The sequence below is a fragment of the Rattus norvegicus genome, chromosome 5 (assembly GCF_036323735.1).
Source record: "Rattus norvegicus strain BN/NHsdMcwi chromosome 5, GRCr8, whole genome shotgun sequence".
Classification (NCBI taxonomy): Eukaryota; Metazoa; Chordata; class Mammalia; order Rodentia; family Muridae; genus Rattus; species Rattus norvegicus.
Window position 1 is genome coordinate 130562502 of NC_086023.1, and position 21798 is coordinate 130584299.

Sequence of the window (21798 nt, forward strand, 5' to 3'; positions counted from 1 at the left end):
ACCCTCCTCCTCCTTCCAGGCTCTTCTCACACAACTCTTCCCATATCCACCCACCTTTCTCCTCCAAGAAGGGGGAGCTCCTGCAGTGTATCACCTCATCCTGGCACACCAAGTCACTGCAGGACTAGGGACATCCTTTCCCACTGAGGCCAGACAAAGTGGCCCAGTTAGAGGAACAGGATCCACGGGCAGGTAACAGATTCAGCCCCTTCTCCAGTTGTGGGGGACCTGCATGTTGCGGGAGTTGCACATCTGTTTCTTATATGCAGAGGTTGTTGGTGGTTAGGTCCAACCCTTGCTCACCGTTTGTTTGGTAGTTCAGTCTCTGGAACCCTCCAAGGGTCCATGTTAGTTGAATTTTTTGTTCTTCCTATGGAGTCCCTATTCTCTTCAGGTTCCTCAATTCTTCCCCCAAATCTTCCACAAGACTCCCTAGCTCTATCAACTGTTCGGCTGTGGGTTTTAGCATCTGTTCCATCAGCTGCTGGGTGAAGCCTCTCAGAGGACAATTAAACTAAGCTCTTTTTTTTGCAAGCATAACGAAGTATGATTAATAGTACCAAGGATTGGTTCTTGCCCATGGGATGGGTCTCAATATGGGTCAATCATTAGTGAGCCATCTCTGGTCCATCTTTGTCCCTGCACATCTTGTAGGCAGGACACATTTTGGGGCTAAGTGTTTGTGGCTGGATTGCTGTCCTTATCTCTCCACTGGGAGTCCTGACTGGCTACAGGAGGTGGTCAGTTCAGGTTTCATGTCCCTCACAGCTAGGAGTCTCAGCTAGACTCACCCCCGTAAACTCCCTCCCTCTGCCCACCATCCCTGTCCCAGTTCTCTGGCATGTCCTAGAGATACCCTACCCCTACCCACAGCCTATTTCCATTCTCTGCCCTACTCTCCCTAGCCCCTGTTCTTCTGATCCCCTTCCGATTCCCCCATAATCCTCTCTCCCATGCATTTCCCTACTTCCCTCTGCCTCCAATGTCTAATTTATTTTCCCTTCTGAGAAGGATTCAGGCATCACCATTGGGCCTTTCTTGTTAATTGGCTGCTTTGGGTCTATGGATTGTAGCGTGATTCCTGTACTTTATGGCTAATGTCCATTTATAAGTGAATACATGCCATGCGTGTCTTTTTGGGACTGTGTTAACTCATGCAGGATATTTTCTAGTTCCATTCATTTGCCTGAAAAATTTATGATGTGCTTGTTTTTAATAACTGACTACTGCTTCATTTGTAAATGAACCACATTTTCTTTATCTTTTCTTCAGTTGAGGGACATCTGGGTTTTTTCCAGTTTCTGACTATTACAAATAAAGTTACTATGAACAGAGGTGAGCAAGTGTCCTTGTGGAATGGTGGAGCATTTTTGGGTATATGCCCAGAAATGGTATAGTTCGGTGTTGAGGTAGACTATTCCCAACTTTCTGAGAAATGGCCAAATTGATTTCCAGGGTGACTGTAAAAGTTTTCACTCCCACTAGCACTGGAGGAATGATCCCCTAGCTCCACATCCATGCCAGCATATGATGGATGAGCATTAGATCTTAGCCATTCTGACGAGTGTAAGGTGGAATTTCAGACATGTTTTGATTTGTATTTCCTTGATGACTAAGGACATTGAACGTTTCTTTTTTTCTTTTTTCCCCCTTTTTCCATCTTTATTAACTTGGGTATATCTTATTTACATTTCGGTTGTTATTCCCTTTCCAGGTTTCCCGGCCAACACCCTCCCCTTCCATATGGGTGTTCCCCTCCCCATCCTACCCCAATTAACGCCCTCCCCTCAACCATCACGTTCACTGGGGGTTCAGTCTTAGCAGGACCCAGGGCTTCCCCTTCCACTGGTGCTCTTACTAGGATATTCATTGCTACCTATGAGGTCAGAGTCCAGGATCAGTCCATGTATAGTCTTTAGGTATTGGCTTAGTCCCTGGAAGCTCTGGTTGGTTGGCATTGTTGTACTTTTGGGGTCTCGAGCCCCTTCAAGCTCCTTCAGTCCTTTCTCTGATTCCTTCAACGGGGGTCCCGTTCTCAGTTCAGTGGTTTAATGATGGGATTCGCCTATGTATTTGTTGTATTCTGGCTGTGTCTCTCAGGAGAGATCAACATCCGGGTCCTGTCAGCTTGCACTTCTTTGCTTCATCCATCTTATCTAGTTTGGTGGCTGTATATGTATGGGCCACATGTAGGACAGGCTCTGAATGGGTGTTCCTTCTGCCTCTGTTCTAGTTTGCCTCTCTATTCCCTCACAAGGGTATTCTTGTTCCCCTTTTAAAGAAGGAGTGAAGCATTTGCATTTTGGTCATCCTTCTTGAGTTTCATGTGTTCTGTGCATCTAGGGTAATTCAAGAATTTAGGCTAATAGCTACTTATCAATGAGTGCATACAATGTGTGTTTTTCTGTGATTGGGTTAGCTAAAGTCATTGTTTTTGATACCTGAGTAATATTCCATTATGTAGATGTACCACATTTTCTGTATCCATTCCTCTGTTGAAGGGCATCTGGGTTCTTTTCTGCTTCCAGCTATTATAAATAAGGCTGTTATGAACATAGTGGAGCATGTGTCTTTGTTATATGTTGGGGCATCTTTTGGGTACATAGCTGTGTCCTCAGGTAGTTCAATGTCCAATTTTCTGAGATATCTCCAGACTGATTTCCAGAATGGTTGTACCAGTCTGCAATCCCACCAACAATGGAGGAGTGTTCCTCTTTCTCCGCATCCTCGCCAGCATTTGCTGTCACCTGAGTTATTGATCTTAGCCATTCTCACTGGTGTGAGGTGAAATCTCAGGGTTGTTTTGATTTGCATTTATGACTAAAGATGTTGAACATTTCTTTAGGTGTTTCTCAGCCATTCGGCATTCCTCAGCTGTGAATTCTTTGTTCAGCTCTGAACTCCATTTTTTAGTAGGTTTATTTGTCTCCCTGTAGCCTAATTTCTTGAGTTCTTTGTATATTTTGGATATAAGCCCTCTATCTGTTGTAGGGTTGGTAAAGATCTTTTCCCAATCTCTTGGTTGCCGTTTTGTCCTAACCACAGTGACCTTTGCCTTACAGAAGCTTTGCAGTTTTATGAGATCCCATTTGTTGATTTTTGATCTTAGAGCATAAACCACTGGTGTTTTGTTCAGGAAATTTTCTCCAGTGTCTATGTGTTCGAGATGCTTCCCCACATTTTCTTCTATTAATTTGAGTGTATCTGGTTTGATGTGGAGGTCCTTGATCCACTTGGACTTAAGCTTTGTACAGGGTGATAAGCATGAATCGATATGCATTCTTCTACATACTGACCTCCAGTTGAACCAGCACCGTTTGCTGAAAATGCTATCTTTTTTCCATTGGATGGTTTTGGCTCCTTTGTCAAAAATCAAGTGACCATAGGTGCGTGGGTTCATTTCTGGATCTTCAATTCTATTCCATTGGTCTATCTGTCTGTCTTTGTACCAATACCATGTAGTTTTTTTTATCAGTATTGCTCTGTAATACTGCTTGAGTTCAGGGATAGTGATTCCCCCTGAAGTCCTTTTATTGTTGAGGATAATGTTAGCTATCCTGAGTTTTTTGTTATTCCAGATGAATTTGCAAATTGTTCTTTCTAACTCTCCAAAGAATTGGATTGGTATTTTGATGGGGATTGCATTGAATCTATAGATTGCTTTTGGTAAAATGGCCATTTTTACTCTATCAATCTTGCCAATCCATGAGCATGGGAGATCTTTCCATCTTCTGAGATCTTCAATGTCTTTCTTCAGAGTCTAGAAGTTCTTATCATACAGATCTTTCACTTGCTTGGTTAGAGTCACACCAAGGTATTTTACATTATTTGGGACTATTATGAAGGGTGTCGTTTCCCTAATTTCTTTCTAGGCTTGTTTCTCTTTGTGTAGAGGAAGGCTACTGATTTATTTGAGTTAATTTTATACCCTGCCACTTTGCTGAAGTTGTTTATCAGCTTTAGTAGTTCTCTGGTGGAACTTTTGGGATCACTTATATACTATCATATCATCTGCAAATAGTGATATTTTGACTTCTACTTTTTCAATCTGTATACCTTTAATCTCCTTTTGTTGTCTGGCTGCTGTGGCTTGAACTTCAAGAACTATATTGAATAAGTAGGGAGAGAGTGGGCAGCCTTGTCTAGTCCCTGATTTTAGTGGGATTGCTTCAAGTGTCTCTCCATTTAGTTTAATATTACTTATTGGTTTGCTGTATATGGCTTTTACTATGTTTAGTTATGGGCCTTGAATTCCTATTCTTTCCAGGACTTTTATCATGAAGGGGTGTTGAATTTTGTCAAATGCTTTCTCAGCATCTAATGAAATGATCATGTGGTTTTTATCTTTCAGTTTGTTTATATAGTGGATCACGTTGATGGTTTTCCATATATTAAACCGATTGTTTTGATGTGCTCTTGGATTCTGTTTTCCAGAATTTTATTGAGTATTTTTGTGCCAATATTCATAAAGGAAATTGGTCTGAAGTTCTCTGTCTTTGTTGGTCTGATAGAACGCATGGGATTATTTCTATCTTTCTGTATCTGTTGAGGCCTATTTTATGACCAAGTATATGGTCAATTTTGGAGAAAGTACCATGAGGTGCTGATAAGAAGTTACATACATTTGTTTTAGGATAGAATGTTCTATAAATATCTGCTAAGTCCATTCAGTTCATGACTTCTATTAGTCTGTCTACGTCTCTGTTTAATTTCTGTTTCCATGATCTGTTCGTTGATAAGAGTGGGGTGTTGAAATCTCCTATTATTATTGTGTCAGGTGCAATGTGTGCTTTGAGCTTTAGTAAGGTTTCTTTTATGTATGTAGGTGCCCTTGTATTTGGAGTATTGACATTTACGATTGAGAATTCAACTTGGTGGATTTTTACTTTGATGAATATGGAGCGTCCTTCCTTATCTTTTTTGATGACCTTTGGTTGAAAAATCGATTTTATTCTATAGTAGAAAGGCTACCAGCTTGCTTCTTCAGACCATTTGCTTGGAAAGTTGTTTTCCAGCCTTTTACTGTGTGGTAGTGTCCGTCTTTGTCTTTGAGGTGTGTTTCCTGTAGGCAGCAGAATGCAGGGTCCTCATTGCGTATCCAGTTTGTTAATCTATGTCTTTTTATTGGGGAATAGAGTTCATTGATGTTGAGAGATTTTAAGGAATAGTGATTGTTGCTTCCTGTTATATTCACATTTGGATGTCAGATTATGTTTGTATGCTTTTCTTCTCTTTCGTTGGTTGCCAAGACGATTAGTTTCTTGCTTCTTCTAGGGTATAGCTTGCCTCCTTATGTTGGGCTTTGCCATTTATTATCCTTTGTAGTGCTGGATTTGTAGAAAGATATTGTGTAAATTTGATTTTGTCATGGAATATCTTGGTTTCTCCATCTATGTTAATTGAGAGTTTTGCTGGATACAGTAACCTGGGCTGGCATTTGTGTTCTCTTAGGGTCTGTATGACATCAGTCCAGGATCTTCTGACTTTCATAGTCTCTGGTGAGAGGTCTGGTGTAATTCTGATAGGTCTGCCTTTATATGTTACTTGACCTTTTTCCCTTACTGCTTTTAATATTCTTTCTTTGTTTTGTGCATTTGGTGTTTTGACTATTATGTGACAGGAGGAGTTTCTTTTCTGGTCCAATCTATTTGGAGTTCTGTAGGCTTCTTGTATTTTTATGGGCATCTCTTTCTTTAGGTTAGGTAAATTTTCTTCTATGATTTTGTTGAAGATGTTTACTGGTCCTTTGAACTGGGAGTCTTCACTCTCTTCTCTATACCTATTATCCTTAGGTTTGATCTTCTCATTGAGTCCTGGATTTCCCATATGTTTGGAACAGTAGCTTTTTCCATTTTCCATTATCTTTAACAGTTGTTTTGATAATTTCTATGCAGTCTTTTGCTCCTGAGATTCTCTCTTCTATCTCTTGCATTCTCTTGGTGATGCTTGTATCTATGGCTCCTTGTCTCTTCCTTTGGTTTTCTATATCCAGGGTTGTCTCCCTTTGTGCTTTCTTTATTGCTTCTATTTCCATTTTTAATTCCTTCACCTGTGTGATTGTGTTTTCCTGTAATTCTTTCAGGGATTTTTGTGATTCCTCTCTATAGTCTTCTACTCGTTTATTTTGTTTTCCTGCGTTTCTCTAAGGAAGTTCTTTATGTCTTTCTTGAAGTCCTCCATCATCATGATCAAATGTGATTTTAAATCTAGGTCTTGCTTTTCTCGTGTGTTTGGATATTCAGTGTTTGCTTTGGTGGGAGAATTGGGCTCCGATGATGCCATGTAGTCTTGGTTTCTGTTGCTTGGGTTCCTGCGCTTGCCTCTCGCCATCAGATTGTCTCTGGTGTTACCTTGTTCTGCTATTTCTGACAGTGGCTAGACTGTCCTATAGGCCTGTGTGTCAGGGGTGCTGTCGACCTGTTTTCCTGTTCTCTTTCAGCCAGTTATGGGAACAGAGTGTTCTGCTTTCAGACGTGTAGTTGTTCCTGTCTACTGGTCTTCAACTGTTCCTGTTGGCGTGTGTCCTGAGTTCACCAGACAGGTCACTTGGAGCAGAAAAGTTGATCTTACTTCTGGTTCTGGGCCTGAAGTCACTCCTGTGGGGCTGTGTTTCAGCTCTCCGTGAGGGTGGCAACCAGAAGGGCCTGCCCCACTTTTTCTCTGGCCCCTCTGCACAGTGGTCCCAGAAGCCGTTTGGTGTTTTCCTCTAGAGTCAGAAATGTGGGCCAAATGTAGTCTCTTCTGGCTTCCCAGGCGTGTCTGCCCCTCTGAAGGTTTAGCTCTCCCTCCCCTGAATTTTTCTTTAACTGTTTCTTGGCTATTAAATATTCCTTTTGAGAAATCTCTATGTAGCTCTCTACTCTGTTTTGAGTTGGGTTATCTGGGTTGTTGGTATCCAACTTCTTAAGTTCCTTATATATTTTGGACAATTATTCCTCTGTCAGATGTAGGGTTGGGGAAGATCTTTCCAATCTATGTTTTGTTTTATTGATGGTATCCTTTGACTTACAGAAACTTTTTACTTTCATGAGTTCCCATTTATTGTTGATATTAGTGCCTGAGCTATGGGTGCTCTGTTTTGGAAGTTATCTCTTGTACCAATGAGTTTAAGGTTATTGCCCACTTCCTTTTCTATTAGGTTTAGTGTATCATGTTTTACATTGCGATATTTGATGCACTTGGACTTGCTTTATGCAGGTGGATAAATACGGATCTATTTGCATCCTTCTACTTTAGATATCCAGTTAGATCAGCATAATTTGTTGAACATATTTTCCTTTTTTCATAGTATGATATTGGCTTCTTTGTCAAAAAAAATCAAGTGTACATAAGTGTGTGCGTTTGTTTATTTCTGGTCTTTGATTCCATTGATCCACCTATGGCTATTTTCACTATGTTAATTCTTTTTTATTTTATTTTATTTTATTTTATTTTATTTTTTTATTATTAACTTGAGTATTTCTTATATACATTTCGAGTGTTATTCCCTTTCCCAGTTTCCGGGCAAACATCCCCCTCCCCCCTCCCCTTTCTTATCGGTGTTCCCCTCCCCACCCTCCCCCCATTGTCCCCCTCCCCCCAACAGTCTAGTTCACTGGGGGTTCAGTCTTAGCAGGACCCAGGGCTTCCCCTTCCACTGGTGCTCTTACTAGGATATTCATTGCTACCTGTGAGGTCAGAGTCCAGGGTCAGTCCATGTATAGTCTTTAGGTAGTGGCTTAGTCCCTGGAAGCTCTGGTTGCTTGGCATTGTTGTACATATGGGGTCTCGAGCCCCTTCAAGCTCTTCCAGTTCTTTCTCTGATTCCTTCAACGGGGGTCCTATTCTCAGTTCAGTGGTTTGCTGCTGGTATTCGCCTCTGTATTTGCTGTATTCTGGCTGTGTCTCTGAGGATCCAGTTATACCTCTCTTGGGCATATACCCAAAAGATGCCCCAACATATAAAAAAGACACGTGCTCTACTATGTTCATTGCAGCCTTATTTATAATAGCCAGAAGCTGGAAAGAACCCAGATGCCCTTCAACAGAGGAATGGATACAGAAAATGTGGTACATCTACACAATGGAATATTACTCAGCCATCAAAAACAACGACTTTATGAAATTCGTAGGCAAATGGCTGGAACTGGAAAATATCATCCTGAGTGAGCTAACCCAAACACAGAAAGACATACATGGTATGCACTCACTGATAAGTGGCTATTAGCCCAAATGCTTGAATTACACTATGTTAATTCTACTGATTCATGAGAATGAGGGATATTTCCATCTTCTGATATCTTCTTCAATTTTGTTCTCAAGAGACTTGAAGTTATTGTTATACAGGTCTTTCACTTGCTTGGTTAGAGTTACTTCCAGATATTTATGTTATTTGTGGCTATTGTGGGGGTATTGTCTCCCTAACTTCTTTTTCAGCCCGTTTATTGTTTGTATAAAGGAAAGCTAATGATTTTTCAAAGTTAATTTTGCAACTAGCCACTTTGCTGAAGTTGTTTATCATCTGTAGGTATTCACTGGTAGAATTTTGGGGGTAATCTTATGTATACTATCATATCATCTACAAATACTGATACTTTGAGTTTTCTCTTTCTAATTCTGCTGTCTTGTTGCTCTATCTAGGACTTTAAGTACAAAATAGAAACAGAAGGAACATTGGTAAACTCATCTATGAGGCCATAGTCACTCTGATACCTAAACCACACAAAGACTCAACACAAAAAGAAAATTTCAGTTCTAATTTTTACTTATGAACATTGATGCAAAAATAATAAAATTCTCACACCCCAAATACAAGAACACATTACCATCACGATCAAGTGGGCTTTGAAATTATGAGCAAAATAAAATTTTTATTCCTCAAGTTTCTCAATTGTATATTTTGATTAAGTTTATATAAAAATAACTGACACAAAAAAACAACCATAAATGTGGGATTAATATTTCTTATTGTTTATGTCTGTGTCAATTAATAAATTTTGAAGTTTCTTGTTTTTTATTCTATTTCATTACATGTTTATTATAGTAAAATATAGATCTAAAGCACTGGGGGCTAGAGAGATGGCTTAGAGGTTCAGTGCATTTGCTGCTCTTCCAGACAATTCATTGCCTTCTGCCATTTTTTGAACCAGGTCCACATGTATTATAGAGACATACATGCAAATTATTCATACATATTAAGTACATAAAATCTTTCATTTGCTGAATTTAAGTAAATAGTATATGCTTTCATAAAGTATGCAAAACTTTTCAACAATAAGATAAAATTTGACTCCCAGAAGTCTCTTTCAATTTTTTCAAATCAAAAATACAAGTTATTGACATTTTGCAAAGCATAGTATAATATTTGGGATGCAGAGGCAGAAAGTGTCAGTAAAAGGTAAGACATTTGTCTTTTCTGATGTGAAACTGCATGATCCCTAGAGGGAGAAATTTATTGGAAAAGTAATTCTGAAATAAAGGGCATGAACAATATGCTATATGAACACAGAGGGCTCTTTAGCTTCGTTATAATGGAAAGATAAGGCAGTACTTCCTGGGGAAGATTCCATTCCTGTAGATCTGCAGCCTGAATAGAACATTCCACAAGGAAACAGGGCATATGTGTATCTAGTCACAGGCAGGTTTACTATAAACAGAGGCCTTTCAAGTGCTGACTGACAGGGATGTTGTGGCAGTCATCTCAAAGAATGGCAGCGTTGTTAGTGACATGCATAATATTTCTAAAATTATAGTTTCTTTTAAATAAAGTTATGAACAAATTAAATGTAAAATTTCTTGAGTTTTACTTTAGTTGTGGTTAGGAAAAAATTGTAGAATTCTTTGTATTTGTATGCAAACAGAGATGGGTTCTAAGCTCACATAATTGTAAATGAACTTACTAAATAAATTAACATCTGATATTGAATTTGGAGGTCATACAAGACTCTCTTCTTTTTAGTACACCTGTCATTCCTGACTCCCACAAGGTAGACACCATCAGTGTTCCTCTGTTTCATTCAAACAAACTAAAATTTTGCAAGTTTACAAAGTAATCATTGTTCATTACATTTTCACTGATAGTCTATTTCACAGAATATAGACATGCCACAGAGGTAGTGTATGTTCTGTTTCAGACTGCTGCATTAAAATGAATATCTCAATGAATTAAAATGAACTATCTACAATACTTTTTTTTCAGTGCGTTAGAAATGTTATTTTATATCATATTGATTGTGCCACTCATTTGCAGTATATGCGTGTATATTAAATTATTTTATTACTAAAAATGCTAACAATGATCTGAGTAAGTTGCAGTTTCTGCATTGGGGGCTGTTTGGCCCCAGTGGTGATAGTTGCTGAGTGATTATGAGGTACATGGTGGAGACTAGTTTGTGTGGCTCTACTAGTTTCTTAAGCAAGGCAACTGAAATCTGACATTGATGGACTCTTGTTAAGATTTCTTGTCACTATGGTAGCACTTTCTTGTAATCCCAGCACATGAGAGGCCAAGACATAAGGATTTTGAGATACTCTGGGATACAGAGTCAGTAGCTGTCTCAAGTAAACAAAACAAGAAAATGTGAAACAAAACATCATCATCAGAAAAGTTACCTTTGTAGAATGCAGTCTGTTGCTACCATTTTGCCCAAACTAAGTCTAAAAATTGGAATACTGCTATTAACTATTCATGAAATAATCTAAATTTTTAGTTTTTATTTAGTGATGTTGATAACCTTTCATCAAAGCAGATTCTGGCCCAGGCATGGTGGCACATGCCTTTACTCCCAGCCTTTTTGGTAGGGAAGGCAGGTGGATCTCTATGAATTTGAAGCCGGTTTGGTCTACAGAGAAAGCTTTGGATAGACAGTTCTATAGAGAGAGACCTTGTCTCCAAAACCAAACATACTAAACCAAAACATAAGCAAAGCAGATTCCATTTCAAGAAAGCACATTTTTTTTCTTACCCATTAGAAAGAAATCCTCACTTCTTCAGATTTTTGTCTCACTGGGTATATTAGGGAAGTCCAATGGATACATTTTTTTCAATTGAGGTTTCTTCTTCCTTTTTAATTCATCTTAATTAAAAGTATGCTGTATAGTAATTTTTATATCTGCTCACTTTTCCATCTGTCTCTGTTTAATTTTTTTAGGTAGTATATTTTATTGGGACATATTCATTGTGCATGGTATTAGTTTTAATAAGTATATTTTCATGCACTCATGTATCTTGAGATTTATATTTTTGCCCCAGTTTACTTTTTGTTGTTGTTATAAAACACTGAGCAAAAGTGACTTGGGTAGGAAAGCATTTACTGGGTTTTAGCACACTTCTCAGTCTGTCATGCAGTGGTCTAAGAACAGGAATGCCAACGGAGTCTCAAGCATGACTGTAGGAACACCTTGTTTGCCTGCTGCTCATGGCTTGCTCAGCTCACTTTCTTATATAACCCAGGGCTGCCTGCCCAGTGGTGCATCCTGCAGAGCAGACAGGGTCTCTCCACATCAATCCTCAATCAAGAAAATATCCTTCTGGCTGCAGGCCAGCCTGATTTTCTCAATTGGGGTTTCATTTTCCTGGATGACTCTAGTTCATGTAAAGTTGACAAAAACCAGAACAAGCCCAATCCACCTGCCCTTTCATTTCTCCCCACTCCTATCTCCTGTTAGTTTCTTATATTCTCCTCAACAGTTGAATAGACCATCTTCCTTCCTTCCTTCCTTCCTTCCTTCCTTCCTTCCTTCCTTCCTTCCTTTTTCTTAGTAATTTTCCTTTTATTGGATATTTTCTTTATATTTTAAATGTTATCTCCTTTCCTGGTTTCCCCTCTGGCAACCCCCTATCCCATCCCTCCTCTCCCTCCCTTTATAAGGGTGCTCCTCCACCCACTCACACACTCCCTCTCTCCACCCTGCCTTTGAATTACCTACACTGGGGCCCCAAGCCTTCACAGGACAAGGGCCTCGCTCCCATTGATGCCTGACAAGGCCATCATCCTCTGTTTTATGTCTCTGGAGTCATGGATCCCTCCGTGTGCACTCTTTGGCGGGTAGTTTTACTCCTTGGGAGCTCTGGGTAGTCTATTTGGTTGATATTGTTCTTCCTATGGGGGTGCAGTCACCTTCAGCTCCTTTAGTCCTTCCCCTAACTCTTCCATTTGGGTCTCCGGGCTCAGTCTGATGGTTGGCTGTGAGTATTTGCATCTGTCTTAGTCAAATGCTGGCAGAATCTCTCAGGTGACAGCTTTATCAGGCTCCTGTCAGCATGTAGTTCTTGGCATCTGCAATAGTGTCTGGGTTTGGTGAGTGTATATGGAATGAATCATTTTTCTTAATGTTTATATGTTCCACAACTTTCTCTTGAATGCTGGATATCTACTGTTAAGACATCAGAAAATTATGTAAAATTATTTTCCTTTAGAATTGATGCACCCGTTTCATTAGTGTAAAGACTCACTTCTTTCCTGTAAATACTCATTTCAGGTTAGTGAGTGCCTCAGCTACTTTCATCCTTTGTTTCTCTCAGTTTGTCACTAGTTTCACGTTCTTCTTGTGTTACCTTATGGAGACAAAAGATGTTGGCTGGAGAGAATGAGAATGTTTCCTCTGTTTCATTCCACTGAATTCTTAGATAATTGTGCCACATAAAAGCCTTTTGTTGTAAAGGCTTATTTGTATCACTTTAGTTATGTATCTGTATGTATCTATATGTAGCGATGTTCACATTGTGTAGTTGTCTTCAAACCAGAGCCACTGGATCCCACCTAGAATAGGTGGTAGTTAGCTACCATTTGTGGATGCTGGGAACCAAACTCTGGACTTCTGTAAGAGCAATACATGCTCTATACGTCTGAGCTGTCTCTCTAGCCCCACAGAAAGATTGATATCCATGTTTCTGCCCATACTATGAAAGTAGATTACTATTGCTTACTGTGTGCAGTGTCCCTGTACTCATGTCCTCTCAGATCTAGATAGGTCCATTTACCCTGGGAGGAAGTTTTGATCTTAGGTATTTTTCCTTTAGAACCGAAATACTTTGTGAGTTTTATTGATCAAAGACTTTTTTCTTCTATCTGTCTGTCTGTCTGTCTATCTATCTATCTAATCCTGTTCCAATGACTTTTTGCCTTTTCTACTTGTGTTGAAGAATTTTCTTTTATTATTTCCTTTCTAAAATGACTCTCAGTCTTACACTAAATTTTGTAAGATTTTTTGTTTTCTCCCATAGTGGAATATGGCATTGTTTCTCATAAGAGATGCTGACTGTGGTAGAATTTTATAAATTTCTGTAATATAGAGTCACTCTTCTTATGCAGGCATGTAGCTAGCACAAAGGGCCTGTTTCTGAACTAGTGTCCTGGTCCTACACTTTCTCCAAAATCTCTAGTTAGATGGTAAGGAAGCATCTTCAAGCAGAAGTGGATTCCTAGTGTGTCTGTGACTCCTACTGGTTTTATGTTCTCATATTCTTGTATTTCATCTTTAATTTTAAAAAAGTATTTTTCTCATTTGTATAGGATTCAGTACTTCTTCTTAAGTCTTGTAATAGAAAATTAATTTCTTACAGCTCACTTTTTATTATCGAGGCATTATTTTTATTTCATACAAAGTTTTTGCTTGACCTACAGTCCCAGTTCTGTGGTAGAGTTGAAAAATTATGGCTTTATGTTTCTCTGGGATTTTTCTTGCTACAAGCAATGGACAATTCATTTTTTTATTTGAAGTAGAATTAACTTCTGAAAAATCAGTTTCTCTCAGTTCTTAGATTATTTTGGTGATAGAACATTCAGACCCTGTAGTGATGTTTGTAGAAGAATTCCCTCATTCACAGTAAAGAAACGTATTTATGATGGGTTATAATAATAGTCATTACTCAGCTGGTTTTCAGCTACTTTGTGAGTTCTTCTTCTTCCTACCTTCATCCTCTCTTAAACCCTTTGTTTCACCCCTTATTACTGGATAGGAGAGAAGAAAGGATAGAGAGGAAGAAGGAGGGGAAGAGATTCCTGAATGAAGTCAGGAGTCTGAAAGGCGGCACATTATTATTACACTCCTTCTGCTGATTAGGGAGTTTCTTGGGACAGTTTGATTTTTGCTGCCAGGATATCTTTTTTTTTTTTTTAAATTCCTTCTCGTTTCTTCTTTGCGCATGAGTACTTAACTAGCCATGACCAACAGCAACCATTGTTGGTTGCAACAACTCACTCCTGCCTCTCAGCTCTCAGCATTTATATATATTTTCTAAAAAGTCCCTAGAATTCCAATCATTACACAATCACAGAAAATATCTGCAGCTAGCATAATCATGCCCTGCTAAGGCATGAGGCAAATCATAGTCAGCTGTTCTGGGCAATCTGAAATAGCCCACATTCCACACCTTGAATTAAAACAAACACACATTCTTATAATATTTCTATGTTTCTCTTTTAAGAAACCAAAACTCCAAAATTGTCACTACAATTCAGTCTCCTGAACATAGTTTAGATTTCAGTTGTGATGCTAGATAGCATTAAATCTAAATATAGAACAATCTTGGAAGGCGAATCAACTATTCTATTCTCATTTTTAGAGGGTCCAATCTTAGTAAGTGATAGAGCTAAGATTTCAAATTAACCTCAAATTACATCCTATTATTAGATTTCTATTGCAAAATACACTTAAATTTCTGTTTAATACTACTGCTTTTTGTTTGTTTGAACAGGCAATGATACAGGAAATGAGGATGCCATTGGAGGGAATGTGAACAAGTACATAGTGCTTCCAACTGGTTACTCTGGACAGCCCAAGAGAGGACATCTTACCTTTGATGCTTGCTTTGAAAGCGGTAGGTGTAGTAAAAAGTCTTGTTTGTGAGTTTGTCTAAGAAGGCTGCTTTCTCATAATCTAATTCCGTCTGATCAATCACTGTGATTCAGTCCACTTAGTTTTTCACCATAATGGAACCTCTTTTTTGGAGAAAAGTTAGTTCTGAAGGAGTTAGGATTAACTGGGAAACATTGGACTTTCACTACTCTATATTATTAAATATGTAATATGGTGCTGCTATTTTGGAATAACACTGACATTATTTGGCAATGTTCTACATTTTAATTCTTTGAATGTCTACTTTATGCTACATGAGTTTGAGACAGTCATAGAATATGGTCTTTTGGAAATAAGTTTCTCCATATATTTTTTAAAAAAACAATGACTAATTTTAATGATAGTATAAAATATGTCTAGAACTATTAGCAAAGTATGTTTTCATATAAACAAAAGTAAAAAGCAATCATTTCAATTAGGAAACATTTGGATAAAAGAAATAACAGAAATAACAATTTCTCATAATTCAAAGATGTGTGAATTAGGCTGGCAATACTGGATTTTCACTGCTCCATATAATCAAATATGTAATAATGATATTGCTGTTCTGCAATAAAACTAGTGTTAATTGACAATATTATTTTTTTCTTTGAATTTCTACTCTGAACGGGTGGAATCAAGTGTTCAATGATTATACCCTTGTTTCTGGTGATTTGTTATTGAATTTTGTGTTTATTGGCTTAGAGAAACATCCCAAATTTGGATTTTATCTTAATATGGTATTTTCTATGTTTGTATATCCCTACTTGCCACTTTTCATAAAGAGGCCAGTCATTGTATTATTTGTTCTTAATGATTTCAAACTTGAGTACTTGTCTCCCAGTAAAGTTATATTGTAAGATACTTGGTATGAAAGTTTCAATATTAATATCAAATTTGAGAGGACACAACCTACTCATTGCATTTCTTTTTGTCAAACTTGCATATTGTCCACATAATTAGGAACAGTACTTTCTATATTTCTCAAGCTCGTAACTGTACCTTTTCCTGGTTTCTACTTGATTCTGAAAAAGTATCTTTTATTGCATTTACCTTAGTGATGGACCCAAAGGCCCTTTACAATAACACCAATATTATGAAAGTGGAAATTTTGATTAATTTACCAATTGAGTGTTTTGATTTAGTAACAACCTGATAAAGTACCTATTTATTTTAGAGAATTTCTTTTCCTTGGGAGCAATCCAGGTTTTTATACCTTACCAGAAGGCTTTGTGTAAGAAATTTTCCAACATGACAACATAATTACTGAATTATTAATACCTGTTTTATAACATGCAGACAATTGGTTGTATCAATTACATCTGTTATAATATCCAGAAACAGCCTCTCAAACATATTTAATCTGAGTCACTTCTTTCAATTTAACTATCACATAAGTTTAACTGTCGTGGGAGAAACAGCAGACAGGGTCCTTTATTTGGATGGGTACATAAAATACATGATATGAGGTCTTAGGATCTTATGTAAATTTACATAAATATAGTGGTTGATTTTCTGGGGTCCAGTTCTATGATGTAGATAAACCCAGTATTAAAAGCATATAGTAATTCTTCCTAATGGGGTTATATGTAAACATCATTGCAATAATATATTCCATTAGAATATAATTTATAACATCCTTTCCAGTAGGCTGAGAGATATTGTTAACCATTTATTGGTGAACACAATCCAGAAGACACTTAAAATAATTTGTTTGACGTATTCAAAATCCATAAGATATAGTTTAATTCAAGAATTTATTTAGGCTGTTTAACACAGGATATAAGACTGCTTTTCTTCTGGTCAAATCTTGTATTTTAACAAAAATTTAAAAAAATTTAAAAAAATCTTGTATGTATAAGTTATTATGTTATAAACTTACTCTGAGGTGTCTACAACCTTTTGGCATTATGACAAAACACTGTCATCTTTAATGTTCATAGTGTCCCACAGTGTTCCATGAGTCTGAGGTGCAGGAATATTTTGTATCTGTAGGGACTAGGGTTACCAGTTTCAGTTCTCCACAGTGGTCTCTGTTTATTGCAAAGAAAATTTTTCTTGATAATAAGGACAAATGCTTAAAAACTGTTGTTAAGGATTATGGTGTTTTGGTAATTAGTGATTGTGGTTCTCCTTCAATAACTGTGACTTCAGTCAAACTGGATAGCTAACTAGGTTTACAGTAATAGGCATAATTTCTCTCTTGTATAAAATTTTTTATTGGATATATTTAAATTTACATTTCAAATGTTATCCCCTTTCCTGGTTTCCCATCCATAAACCGCATCCCCTACCGTCTCCCCTTCTCCACCTCCTCACTCTGACATTCCTTTACCCTGGGCGGGTCCAACCTTGGCAGGACCAAGAGCTTCTCCTCCCATTGGTGCCCAACAAGGCCATCCTCTGCTACATATGCAACTGGAGCCATGGGTCTGTCCATGTGTACTCTTTGGATGATGGTTTAGTGCTTAGGAGCTCTGATTGGTTGGTATTGTTGTTTTTATGGGGTTGCAAACCCCTTCAGCTCATTCAATCCTTTCTCTTTTCCAATGGGGACCCTGTTCTCGGTTCAATTGTTGGCTGCCAATATCCACCTCTGTATTTGTCATGCTCTGGCAGAGCCTCTCAGGAGACAGCTATATCAGACTCCTGTCAGCATGCACTTCTTGGCATCAGTAATATTGTCTATGTTTGGTGGCCATGTGTGTATGGGCTGGATCCCCAGGTGGGGCAGTCTTTGGATGACCTTTCCTTTAATCTCTGCTCCAAACTTTGTCTCTATATTTCCTCCTATAAATACTTTTGTTCCCCCTTCTAAGAAAGAGTGAAGCATTCGCACTTTCGTCATCCTTCTTCTTGAGCATCATGTGATCTGTGGATTGTATCTTGGGTAATTTGAGCATTTGGGCTAATATTCACTTATCAGTGAATGCATACTAGGTAGGTGTGTGTGTGTGTGTGTGTGTGTGTGTGTGTGCGCGCGCGTGTTTGTGCCTCACTCAGGATGATATTTTCTAGCTCTATCCATTTGCCTATGAATTTCATGAAGTCACTATTTTTAATAGCTGATTAGTACTCCATTGTGTAGATGTACCACATTTTCTGTATCCATTCCTCTGTTGAAGGGCATCTGGGTTCTTTCCAGCTTCTGACTATTATAGATAAGGCAGCTATGAACACAGTGGAACATGTGTCCTTGTTATATGTTGGAGCATCTTTTGGGCATATGCCCAGGAGCGGTATAGCAAGGTCCTCAGGTAATACTATGTCCAATTTTCTGAGGAACCTCCAGACTGGTTACTACAGTGGTTATACCATTCTGAAATCCCACCAACAATGGAGGAGTGTTGCTCTTTCTCTACGTCCTCACTAGCACCTGTTGTCACCTGAGTTTTTGAACTTAGTTATTCTGACTGGTGTGAGGTGGAATCTCAGGGTTGTTTTGAGTTGCAAGTCCCTAATGACTAAGGATGTTGAACATTTATTTAGGTGCTTCTCAGCCATTCAATATTCCTCAGTTGAGAATTCTTTTTTTTTTTTTTTTTTGGTTTGTTTAGCTCTCAATTTTTACTAGGGTTATTTGATTCTCTGGAGTCTAACTTCTTGAGTTCTTTATATACATTGGATATTAGCCCTCTATCAGATGTAGGATAGGTAATCTTTTCCTAAGCTGTTGGTTGCCATTTTGTCCTAATGACAGTGTCCTTTGCCTTACAGAACTTTTGCAGTTTAATGAGGTCCCATTTGTTGATTCTTGATCATAGAGCATAAGCCATTGGTGTTCTGTTCAGGAAATTTTCCCCAGTGCCTATGTGTTCGAGGTTCTTCCCCACTTTTTCTTCTAATAGTTTGAGTGTATCTGGTTTGATGTGGAGGTCCTTGATCCACTTGGACTTGAACTTTGAACAGGGCAATAAGAATGGATTGATTTGTATTCTTCTACATGCTGACCACTAGTTGAATCAGCACCATTTGTTGAAAAGGCTGTCTTTTTTCCAATGGATGGTTTTACTTCCTTTGTCAAAGATCAAGTGACCATAAGTGTGTGGGTTTTTGGGTCTTCAGTTCTATTCCATTGATCTACCTGCCGGTCTCTGTACCAACACCAAGCAGTTTTTATCACTATTACTCTGTAAGGCAACTTGAGGTCAGGGATGGTGATTCCCCCAGAAGTTCTTTTATCATTGAGGATAGTTTTCACTATCCTTGGTTTTTTATTATTTCAAATGAATTTGCAAATTGCTCTGTCGAACTCTATGAAGAATGGAATTAGAATTTTGATATGGACTGCATTGAATCTGTAGATTGCTTTTGACAAGATGACCATTTTTACAATATTAATCTTGCCAATCCATTAGCATGGGAGATCTTCCCATCTTCTGTGATTTTGTTCAATTTCTTTTTTCAGAGACTTGAATTTCTTGTCATACAGATCTTTCACTTGCCTGTTTATAGTCACACCATTGTATTTTATATTATTTGTGCCTATTGTGAAATGGGTCACTTCCCTAATTTCTTTCTCAGTCCTTTGAGTAGAGGAAGGCTACTTGGGTTAATTTTATATCCAGCCACTTTGCTGAAGTTGTTTATCAGGTTTAGGAGTTCTCTGGTGGAACTTTTGGGATCACTTAAGTATACTATCATATCATCTGCAAATACTGATATTTTGATGTCTTCTTTTCCAATTAGTATCCCCTTAATCTCCTTTACTTTTGTCTGCTTGCTCTGGCTATGACTTTGAGTACTATATTGAATAGTTAGGGAGAGAGTGGGCAGCCTTGTCTAGTCCCTGAATTTAGTGGGATTGCTTCAAGTTTCTCTCCATTTAGTTTGATGTTAGCTACTGATTTGCTGTATATTGCTTTTACTATTTTTGGGTATGGGCCTTGAATTCTTGATCTTTCCAAGACTTTTAAGATAAAGCGGTGTTGAATTTTGTCAAATACTTTCTCAGCATCGAATAAGATGATCATGTGCTTTGTTTTCCCCTTTGAGTTTGTTTATATAGTGGATTATGTTGATGATTTCCATACATTGAACCATCCCTGCATCCCTGGGATGAAGCGTATTTGTTCATGGTGGATGATGGTTTTGATGTGTTCTTGGATTCTTTTTGCGAGAATTTTATTGAGTATTTTTGCATCAATATTCAGAAGGGAAATTGGTCTGAAGTTTTATTTCTTTATTGGGTCTTTGTGTTGTTTAGGTATAATGGTAATTGTAGTTTCATAGAAGGAATTGGGTAATTTTTCTTCTGTTTCTATTTTGTGGGATAGTTTGGATAGAATTGGTATTATGTCTTCAATTAAGATCTGATAGAATTCTCCACTAAACTCATCTTGTCCTGTGCTGTTTTTGGTTGGGAGACTTTAATAACTGCTTCTAATACTTTAGGAGTTATGGGACTGTTTAGATGGTTTATCTGATCCTGATTTAAGTTTGGCACTTGGTATCTGTCTAGAAAATTGTTCATTTCTTCCAGATTTTCCAGTTTTGTTGAATATAGGTTTTTGTAGTAGGATTCGATGATTTTTTAAAATTTTCTTCAGATTCTGTTGTTATATCTCCCTTTTCATTTCTGATTTTCTTAATTTGGTTACACTCTCTGTGACCTCTGGTTAGTCTGGCTAAGGGTTTATCTATCTTGTTGATTTTCTCAAAGAACCAGCTCCTGTTTTTTTTGATTCTTTGTAAAGTTTTTGTTTCTACTTTGTTGATTTCAGCTCTGAGTTTGATTATTTCCTGCCTTCTACTCCTCCTGGGTGTATTTGCTTCTTTTTGTTCTAGAGCTTTTAGGTGTGCTGTCAAGCTGGTGATGTATGCTCTCCCCTGTTTCTTTTTTGGAGGCACTCAGAGCTGTGAATTTTCCTCTTAGCACTGCTTTCATTGTGTCGCATAAGTTTATTTATGTTGTGCCTTCATTTTCATTAAATTCTAAGAAGTCTTTAATTTCTTTCTTTATTTTTTCCTTGACCAAGTAAAAGATAATATGGAATAGTGACTGTTATTTCTTGTTATTTTTGTTTTAGAAGTATAATTATGTTTGTGTGACTCCCTTTTGGGTTTGTTTGCTTTTTTAGGGTGCAGTTTCCCTTCTTCTGTTTGAATTTTCCATCTATTATACTATGTAGGCCTGGATTTGTTGGAAGTTATAAATTTAATGTGTTCCTGAATTCTGTTTACAAGTGTTTGATTGAGAAATTTTGCCTCTATTTCCATTAAACAAGTTCAGAAAGTAGAACTGGTAAGACTTGTTATCAATTATCAAATGTGTTGCTGAAGTGAATCTGTCTTGACTATGTGACCACAAGATCAAGGGTAGGAATGGACACTCAGCATCAAAGTGACCAGATGCAGTCAAAACTTGATCAACAGTTGGTTTCTATGTACCTACTGGAGGCAGGATACAAAGGTGACCCAGTGAGTCTATTTACTCTCTGGGGACTGTGGTTTTTCTGCTCCAGGTAATCTCTGGAATCATTACACCACCGACTCCAGTTCTTCTAGTGACTGCTATAACCTCAGAAATTACAAATCCAAACACTCAGTGACCTTACTGACCACTAGAACTAAAGCTCCAGTCTTTGACAGACTATGTGATCATTGTAGCTAGCACTTGGGCTCTTCACTGACCTCTGAATTCACTAGACTGGAGTTCTAGTTCCAGGTTTCTGACCTACATGAGGCAGAGTCATGGTCTGAGAAGATGGAGGACAGGTGGACTGGTACTCTTGGGTCCTTCAGTATGGAAATCAGTATGGAGGTTCCTCAAAAAGATAGAAATTGAACTACCCAATGAACTACCCTATGATCTAGATATACCACTCATAGTGTATACCAAAGGATTATATATCCAATTACAATGATATTTGCTCACCCATGCTAACTCCTGTTCTATTGATAAATGTAGGAAATGGTAACAGCTTGGATGTCCATCAACTGATAAATGGATAAAGAATATGTGGTACTGATACATAATGG

General features: G+C 37.9%; 1 protein-coding gene across 1 annotated transcript in view; it reads left to right on the plus strand.

The window, feature by feature from the left end:
• Agbl4 (AGBL carboxypeptidase 4) overlaps positions 1–21798 on the plus strand; it is a 1279356-nt gene that overhangs the window by 78951 nt on the left and 1178607 nt on the right. The window contains 1 exon segment of the mRNA NM_001350232.2: positions 14678–14800. Within this exon segment, the coding sequence (NP_001337161.1) occupies positions 14678–14800 (123 nt within the window).